The sequence below is a fragment of the Vanacampus margaritifer genome, chromosome 15 (genome assembly GCF_051991255.1).
Source record: "Vanacampus margaritifer isolate UIUO_Vmar chromosome 15, RoL_Vmar_1.0, whole genome shotgun sequence".
Lineage (NCBI taxonomy): Eukaryota > Metazoa > Chordata > Actinopteri > Syngnathiformes > Syngnathidae > Vanacampus > Vanacampus margaritifer.
This window is the reverse complement of record NC_135446.1, coordinates 16,193,800-16,203,146: the sequence shown is the minus strand read 5'-3', so window position 1 is coordinate 16,203,146 and position 9,347 is coordinate 16,193,800. Positions and strand designations below refer to the sequence as shown.

At 42.8% G+C, this 9,347-nt stretch overlaps 3 protein-coding genes across 8 annotated transcripts in view; 2 read left to right on the top strand and 1 right to left on the bottom strand.

The window, feature by feature from the left end:
• The window catches only part of tada2b (transcriptional adaptor 2B), a 61,140-nt gene that overhangs the window by 1,765 nt on the left and 50,028 nt on the right, over positions 1–9,347 (top strand). The window contains exons 2-3 of one of the 2 annotated variants that reach the window (XR_013288264.1): positions 1–432; positions 6,996–7,071. The exon at positions 1–432 is cut by the window's left edge and continues 759 nt beyond it. Coding sequence is in view for 1 of the 2 variants with exons in the window: in XM_077543608.1 (XP_077399734.1) it covers positions 1–420 (420 nt within the window). In the remaining variant the exon portion in view is untranslated. Of the gene's footprint in view, positions 3,584–6,995; positions 7,072–9,347 lie in introns of those variants that run through there. The other variant, XM_077543608.1, reaches the window with a different exon arrangement.
• grpel1 (GrpE-like 1, mitochondrial) lies at positions 3,989–5,773 on the bottom strand. The gene is made up of 4 exons (XM_077543609.1): positions 5,606–5,773; positions 5,044–5,185; positions 4,604–4,685; positions 3,989–4,514 (listed from the first exon to the last, which is right to left on the bottom strand). The coding sequence occupies exons 1-4, from the start codon at positions 5,659–5,661 to the stop codon at positions 4,168–4,170; spliced, it is 627 nt and encodes a 208-aa protein (XP_077399735.1). The 5' UTR covers positions 5,662–5,773; the 3' UTR covers positions 3,989–4,167.
• The window catches only part of sorcs2 (sortilin-related VPS10 domain containing receptor 2), an 87,936-nt gene continuing 87,166 nt past the window's right edge, over positions 8,578–9,347 (top strand). For all 5 annotated transcript variants that reach the window (XM_077543607.1, XM_077543606.1, XM_077543605.1 and 2 more), the window contains exon 1: positions 8,578–8,953. In XM_077543607.1, coding sequence (XP_077399733.1) covers positions 8,621–8,953 — 333 coding nt within the window. In that variant the 5' untranslated portion in view covers positions 8,578–8,620. The remainder of the gene's footprint in view (positions 8,954–9,347) is intronic.

Below are 9,347 nucleotides of genomic sequence, written 5' to 3'. Positions count from 1 at the left end.
GAGGCGGCGCGCCACAAACGGGAAAAGCGCAAGGAGAACAAAAGTGTGGTCGTCTCCAAGCGAGGCGGCGGAATCGGCTCTGGGACGGCGCCGGGCGGAGGAGGGGGCGGCGGCGCGCCTGGCGGGCTCGGAGCAGGTTGCGCCATCAAGGAGGAAGCCAAAGAGGGCGAGTTCGCTGCCATTGAGAACTTGACGGGGTTTGAGCTGCTGTCGGACCGCGAGAAGGTACTGTGCAACTCCCTCAACCTTAGCCCCGCGCGCTACCTGACCGTCAAAACCATCATCATTAAGGACCACCTGCAGAAAAGACAGGGTGTCCCCTCCAAAAGCCGCTTGCCCAGCTACCTGGACAAAGTCCTCAGGAAACGCATCGTCACCTTCCTCACTGAGAGCGGCTGGATATCCAGAGACGCTGTTTAGACCCAAGACAGGGTGAGACAATACTACTGACTGTGAATTGTGAATGTGTACAGTGAAAAACCCTCGCTGGTGAAGAACTACAGTGCCCCCCACCCCCGTTTATGCTGAGGAATGCATTCCAGAAGCACCCTCAAAAATCTAAAAACGTTTTTAATAATATTTACATCACTCACACAGCTTAACTTACTAACAGCATTTCCAGCTCTGGCCCTGTCAGAAATGAGTCAAAGGAAAAGTGACTTTGCAGGCTGCGCACGTAAGGCGCTGTAATGTCAATTTCAGTTGACAGCAGGTGGCAGTACAGAACAAAATGGCCTTCTGCTTTAAAGGTCCCATCGTATGAAAATGCACTTTAAGTGGGGTTTTCTATCAATAATATGCATCCCCCAGACTGCCTACAATCCAACCAGGTAAGTCCACCCGTGACTTCTTTAGCTTTCTCCTCCTTTCTAAAATGTGTGCTTCAAACGGGCAGATTAAACTTCCGTGACATAGTGATGTCAAAAAGACACGGAAGTGCACTCGACCCAGCACCACCTCTGGTAAAGGTTGGTCACGCCCACTGAAATTCCAGAAGCTGGCCGCGCCTTTCTTTTTCTCTCCCTGCTCGCAAATGCTCCGTGGAAAGAGGAAACATTGATCAGGAAAAAGTGGTTGCTTCCTTCGTCCCAAATCTTTGAGAAGACAGTGGATACATTTTATTCTTGAAGGACGTGTACCGACATTATTTCTCAAAGGACTGTTTTGTTAGTGAAAGCCAGTTCAGAGCTGGATTAGCAACACGTTTAAACACAATGGATCGGCCCCCAACAGTGTGACACGACTGCAAACGGGAAAGATGCAAGTTGAACATTTTTGATTTAGCCTTCCTTCCTGTCCTTCCCAATAAGAGATGTGCACCTTCTACCATATTACTAGTGTATTTTTAGTGCCTAAAGTGGGAGCTACGTTTGTCGCGTGGAGGTAGTTTGGTTAAAAGAGGTCAGATATGATAAAGCAGACAGTGGTTGGATAATATGAAGCGGTTGCGTATTGTTTTGTCAAGATACAATCCGCGGTGGTTAATTAGACATGACTTTGTGATGCTAACCGACCGCTAAGTGGTCTCGAACGAGACGGCTTGCGCGTTGCGACCGCGCAGTGGCTTAAATGTGCACATTTGTAAATGTCTACAAGCATTCACGGCAAATCGGAGTCATTCACGGCAAAATAATGTTCGCGGGAGATTTGCAAGTTGCGGCAAAAATAACCATTGCCTAAACAATCGCAAAATAACACTACAACATAGTCTCTGTAGTAACGTTATGCTACTTTTTTTTTTTTTGTGGTAAAACGTTATGCCACGTTTCCACACATTTAAATAGTTGTCAAATGTGTAAAATACATGTCTGTATTTTTCTTTTCTTCTGCTCCCATGGCCAGTCGTTTTCATTCACAACATTAGCACATGGCTACCATGACCGAAATCAGAGAGAGAGAGAGTTAGAGAGAGAGAGAGTTAGAGAGAGAGAGAGAGAGAGAGAGAGAGAGAGAGACCTAGGCGTGGCCAGGTGCAGCTAATTACATAAAATGACACACCCCTAAAACAGGCGTGGCCAGGTGCAGCTAATTACATAAAATGACACACCCCTAAAACAGGCTGTTTTGAACAGAGCTTTTTTTTTGGCTGATTTATGGACAGCAAAAATATTAGATCCAAAGTCAATTTTGAAGAATACATGTCCTTTACACATTTGAGAACTATTTTAGTATGTTGAATAATATGAGAACGTTAAGTACAGTGAAACGATGTGTTCTGGACCCACCCGCAATAGGTGAAAATCTAAATTTGTATTACTTCAAACACGTTGTCAGTCAACTCAATAGAAGCCACTTAAATGTATTAAAATATACTTTTCAAAGTATTACATTGCATATTTATTATTAATACCAAAATGTTCAACCAAACCACAAACTGTAATGTCCAGTATCTTAATGCTAACATGCAATGTGAGACCCCTTAGATGGGCTAATGTAATTAGCTTGGATGTGACGGTAAGTTGTAAAGGATTTGCTGTTTTTACTAGGTCCCGACCAATATTGATTTGATTTTTTTACTTAATGTTGATGCAGATATTTGGCTGAATAAAATTCCAATAACAGACTAATTGCCCAATTGATTAGACAAAAATATACAATTGATTACTTATTTTTCGGTACCTTAATGCATGAATTACAGGCAGATGTTTTGACTTTGTCTTACAGTATTTTACACAAGGGAAAAAATGGCTAAAATAGGCCTTTTTTATTCTGGAGGGGTGAATGTTAGAATCTTAGTCTTGTGTTGTAATGTGTTAATGTAAAAAAAAAAAAAAAAAAAGCCCAAAAAATTGGCAAAAAAATCTGCAGGCTTTTGACAATTTCAAATGAGCTAATATTGCCCGATTAAATTGCCCTCATTTTTACACAATTTTGACCTTCTCTGCCTCTTATTACTCTTAATTAAGCTGCATTTCATCCAGTCAAGCTCAGTGCTGCCTGGAATGTTGTGGCACATCGTGGTACTACACTAACGACACGCAATTCAAAATTAGGTCTTGCCTGTATAACAAAAAAAACGATCGCCTAAAAATATGCGATACAGTGTGGGTTTACTGTATTTTCATATCAAGACTAAGGACAAAAGAGCCATATTTTGCTGTTTGTAAAGGACAGGGTGAATTGTCAGTATTTTGGGTCTGTCAATATTGTTGCAAAATTCCCAGAATTTTGCACCGCTATTCGTCATTAACGATTTAGGACTGTGAAGTGAAACCTTTCTCAGCTTTTTTGCCCGACAGCATTTTTTTAATCCTGTCCCGCAAATTAGTCTGACCCTTTGTAAATGATGTATAAATTGGGCGGGGGGGAAATGAATTACTTGTGACCTGTACAGTATTTTCCGTCATGCAATTATTTTTTTAATAGCTTTTGTAAGTAAAAAAAATGAATTTTGTATTGCACAGATGAAGCTGCGGGATTTGCTGTCCTGGAGTGGCAGTGCCGTATGTATATTGACATGTATTAAACATGGAAACTTCTAAATTTAAGGCTGTCAAACTTGTTTGATTGAAATGAAAGATTGAATGGATGCCATTTATCTATTCCACCTTAAAACTTTTTAAAATATTTTTAAATAAGGGATATAAGCACTTTATCTATTATTGTACTTTAGGTTTGTTCTTTATGTAATAATTAAATAGAACGCAAAGAAGTTTACCCTTTGTGCATCGTGGTTTCATACTTCAATTTAATTCAATGTGTTGCTCCTGTTGTGCCCACTTTTGGCCACTGGGGGTCAGTGTAAAAGTCATACAAACGAGTCACGCTACTTTCAATGACTGGATAAGTTGCAACAGTTGTTTTTACAGAAGATAACGAATATATGCATATGTATGTAACTTGTGATGTCCGACTACATGTGCTCTTCATAGTATCTTGTGTTATGGGTTACCAATGATAATCGTAAGCGCGTCTATGGGTTTTACCTTGTGTTAGCATTAACATGGGCATTTCTAAGGCAAAGTTGCTTGAAATACACACCTTGTAATTCTGTTTAATGTTCACTTATAATTGTATTCAAATTTTTATGGCTGGTGACGCCTGCGTTCTCACTGGTCCTGCCAACTTAAGAAATTCAAGGACGGGACTGAGGTCAAAGTTTGGTCAGTTTATTGTGGTGTTCAGTCCAGTGATGGCGAACAAATGTCCGCGAGGTCCTCGTCTTTCTTAGGAGGCTTTAGCCACGCCGACCAACGCCGGCCTGAGGGTGCGCCCGTGAAGCTTGTAGCCCACTTTGGTTACCGCGGTGACAGTGCCAGGCTCCTTACCCTCGGCGGGGGCGTGGAACAGCGCCTCGTGCTCATACGGGTCGAACTTGTGGCCGTACGGGTTGAGCTTGACCAGGTTGTGCTTGGTGAACACCTTCTGGATCTGGACCTCAGTTATCACCAGGCCATCATAGAGGTTCTTCAGGTGAGGGTTCTGGCTCGTTACTTCTTCCTTGGGCACGCTTTCCTTGGCCTTCTCTAAAATGTCAGCCACCTCCAGCAGGTCCTCGCAGAAGCCCTGGATACCTGGTGGTGGAATAATTGGTTAAATATTGATTATATCGCACAATATATTGCACATAAGTTAAATACAACATTTCAGTTGAGTTGTTTACCGTATAATTTAGCTTCCTGAATCATCCTCTGAGTCCTTGTCCGCAGGTTCTCTGTGTCTGCCAAGGCTCGCTTGTATTTGTCCTGTGGAGGGACAAAAGAGTCATCATGTAAGATAAGATAAGATCCACTGATTGTCACACCCATCTAAGTGGGGCGAAATTTGTTCTCCGCGTTTGACCCATCCCCTGAGGGAGCGGTGAGCAGCAGCAGCGCCGCGCTTGGGAATCATGTGGTGATCTAACCTCCCAATTCCAACCCTTAATGCTGAGTGTCAAGCAGAGTGGCAATCGGTCCCATTTTTATAGTCTTTGGTATGACCCAGCCGGGAATCGAACCCACGACCTTCCAGTCTCAGGGCGGACACTCTAACCACTCGGCCACTGAGCTGGTAAGTAAGACTTGTCGGTGCGCTGGTTACACCAGACAGTGTCCGACTTACGGTCATCTCTTTTAGTTGCTCCTCCAGCTGCGTCTTCTCGGCCAGGACCTTCTCTGTCGTGCTCTGTTCGGGTTCGGTGGACGCCTCTGAGCCGTGTCCGTTCTTCTGCTGGGCGGCTGTGCATAACCATCGCGGGGATGCTCTGGGAAAAAGAAAGAAATTATTTATTGATGATGCATTGCACGGATACAGAAAGAGTTAACAAATAAAAGTGTTTTGTTGCTATTAATTTTGGAAAATACATTTTAAAAACAATAAAACAGTATTTATTACTGCAGGGCAACAAGTTGACGTAATTATGCAATAGCATTGACGTCATTTCCTGCGCGCCCGGCGAGTGTTCGATAACTATCCTTCGACTAACAGATGAACTATATAATCCACTTTTTTTTAAATTCCAGCATTAACCCCACCAATTAAGGTAATATACGCTTTATATAACAGCACGGTACTCCCAGTATGTGCAATTATGTCATCATACTAGTTCACGATGCTAACGTTCACACGCCATTCACGCACCGAACACATCGACATACTTTTGTCAAATCGAAATGTTGCTAACCTTAAAACGTTGCGCAAAGCTCCGAGTGAGTAGCTCCGTATGCACAAATTCGCCATTTTCTGACTTTAATTAGGCGAGCAAGAATCCTTCTTGGAACACACGCTTGACAGGAGACTAGAAACTGATGGCCGTCGTCATAAGGGCTAACCAATCAGGTGTCAGAAGAGGCGGAACGTATGTTGTCCGACCAATTGCATTTGGAAGAGGGGATGACTTGCTCGATGTAGTTTGGTTGCGCTAGAGCAAATGTGAAAACCTACACACGTGATCAAGGACAGTTGATTTAAAGGTTAATCATCCGCAGTTGAATATTGGGTGCAAATTATGTAATAAAATAAACAATAATGGTATTAAATTATGAATAATAGTCGTAGTAGTCACACATATTGCTGAAGTTTTATTTATAATGTGCTTTTTCACGTACAAACGTGGTGAAAGTATTTTCAAAACCACCCTGTACTTGAGTCAAAGTACTGATATTTGTGTTTTAAAATAATTTAAATTGAAAAGAATACACCGGTAAAAGTTGAATGACTGATTAGATAAGTAATGTGAATAGCCAAAAGCATAAGCTATTTAATTGTTTAAATAAATTTAAGTTCTGTCCTTACTCCTAATCCCTTGAAAAAAAGTTTATTAAAATGGAGAATACAATTTATTTAGAAAAAAACTAAACGCTAACTCACAATGCAAAAAATAAATAAAATAAAATAAAAACCATAAATGAGCTAACGCATAGCATCGATAGTCACATTGTCATATTTCATATATCCTCCCAGAAAAAAAAACTACTAATATTGCCGTATACTGGGTACGGTAGCTGTGAATGTCTTCTTTGTTTTTTTTTCTGTATGGCTGTGTTGTACTGCCCCGTGATGGCCAAGTCACATTGAATTAATACTGATGCACAAACTGCTTTGCTTAATGCTTAACATTCTGTTTAATTATGCCATTAGTGTATATTTTTTAATCAGTTTTTTTAAGAGTAAAAGAGTGTTATTTTCCATACATACCATAATATTTCAGGCCAGAGGTCTAGGCAGCAACGCATGCCATAGTAACACAATATAGGCAGAATAATGACATACTCTTCCAATAGATGGTGCTGTTGTCTTGAATTCCTGCAACTCTATCACCTTTGTGTTGAACCAACTAAACAGGCCCAAATTTCACAATTGAGATATCATCATTGTGACACCTTCAAAATGTTTATAATTGCTTATAGATGCCTTCAGATGATGTCAAAGCATTACTTTTATATTAGCCAGAGCTAGCTATGTCTAATAGGAGCTCCTTCCCTCACTTCAACATAGTTCCTTGGCACCAACATGCAAAAAAAGATGTCACCAAAGCACTAGTTTTCTGCATCTGATTGTTTTCTCTCATTCAGGCGCCGTTATCCTTCAAGCCTGGCGAAGGGCAGCATCTGTGCGCTGTGGCCTTGCTGGGGATCCCGTGGGCGAAAGGTGAGTCATTAAACGCATCACTTGTAACTCCGGATGACACGGCGTGACAGCCGAGGCGGAGCTTTTCTGCGTGAGTAAGGGGACGGGAATGACTTCGAGGTGCGAGGTAGTCGCCCACCTCATTATTGCCGTGGAACATCCCATTAATTCGTCTTCTGTGCGTGGAAGATTGCGTGTTTTAACTTTGTCTCCTGAATGTCCTTTGAAAGGAGCAGTAATAGGATAACAATCAAATGTGCAAAGTCTGTGATCTGTTCCGGTTTACATTATTCATTTTGACCCATGTTAGTAATGCTGGCTGCACTATTCCATATCATTAAGTTTTGTGTTCTGCTGAATAATTTAAAAAGCAACATTTTGAGGTGAGGTGAAAAGAGAGACCAAAACATATCAAAGAAAGACCAAAAAAGTGAGAAGGTGACGATGACTCCTCAAATATTAAATGTCTCTCACCGCCATCAAATATTAATGCCGCTGTTCTTCCTCCTTGCTGGGCAGCAGATAACAACCCGCTGTTACAAAATGAAATATCTCTGATGTGAAAATCTGTTATTGTGGCACTTCTGAAACTACAAATTGGCTCAAAATTACCTTTTCGATTTTTTTTTTTAGTTCAAATGCAAAAGTAAACGTCTCTTTTTTTCTGTGTGAATTAAAAAAAAAAGAGCTATTTAATTGTTGGTTACGGTTTAAAGCTACGTTTAAATACGAAGCAACTAAGACAGTGGTTCTTAACCTGGGTTCGATAGAGCCCCAGGGGTTGAGTGAGTCAGTCTCAGGGGTTCAGCGGAGGTCAAACACATGCCCGACTCAAATAATTGGTGATGATATGCTCCGCTTGCCCATCACTGGCTGCAGGTGATCACTTTACATTTCTTGGCCTATCTGTGCTCCAGGGAATTTGGTACGCTCGTTAGTTGACTTGTGGTTGTTATGATGGTACGTCGTGTGATTTCTTTATTATCGTAGGCCCTAAAAAAAAAAGTTTTTGGGACGAATATGTGCAATATGAATTCACATATATAACAGAACGTATAGTGTCTCACAGGGTTCAATTCTGGGGCCTCTGCTGTTTTCATTGTATCTGCTGCTCCTGGGTTTCATCTTGAGAAAACAGTGGTGGTTTTAAAGTGCTCTATAAATATAGTGTTGAGTTGAATGGTGAAAGTCAGCAACTCTAGCTTATTGAAAAGGTTTGTTAAAAAAAACACACACACACACAAAATAAAACAGAAAACTCCATAAAAAATAATGCAAAAACGCTGAAATGGTAAATATTATGCTCTGTGAGGAAAAAATAATAACATGTGATGTGAGTATACTATACGTAATTTCCCCCTTCTGAATATTGAAGATGACGCGGCTGATTGTGTTGTGTAGCTCAGTCGTGGTTTGGGGGCTCAGCAGCAGGGGGCGCCAGTGCGCCGTCTTGTGGTCCACTTTGGCCACGTTGTTACCCCCCGCCTCCCTCGCACACTCCCTCGCTCAGCTCGCAGTACACACCTATCCATCTTCCTTCAGTCTCCTGCTCCCTCTCCGGGCCAAAAGCATGGCCAAAGCAGCGCTCCCCGCCTCCGCGCGCCTCTGCCTTTTGCTCTTAACCGTCTCGACGGTGACCGCCATGACGGGTCCCGCGCGCTGTGACCGCGGGCGCGTCGGGGACCACCGCGGGCCGGACCTGGGACGCGGAGGACGCGCGGAAGGTTCCCCGGCGGATGGAGGTGAGGACGCGACCGGTGCCGAGGGTTCGGAAGGCTCCCCTCGTCGCAGGAGAGCGCTGTCCCGGGGAAAACAAATGTCCCTGCAAAGCAGCTCGTTCGTGCTCAAAGGAGATGCGACGCACAACCAGGCGATGGTCCACTGGACGGGGGAGAACAGCAGCGTAAGTAGCCGAAGCGTCCACACCCTCTTTGTGCCACCCAGTCCCGACCATCCACATGATGGGGAGACAAGTTATTGTTCTCACCGTAGGTGGCCGTGACGCACCTCTGCGTGTCTTCTTTACGCACGCAGGTGCGCCACCTGGTTGCGTTGAGCACCTCATTTGGTTATTTGTTGTTGTTTGGTTTCCTTTTTGGAACCGACTCACCACAGTAGGCGTTGTGACTAAAGCATTATGTTGCTGGTTTGTTGAAACGGAAGCTGTATTCATCGATTGGCATCTGGGCCGGAAGGTGTGAACAACACTTTGACTTTAATTTATTTGAAAAGTCATCAATTTTATTTATATAGCGCAGAAGTTATCTTGAGCAGATTCTGAGCCAAGACATTTACAT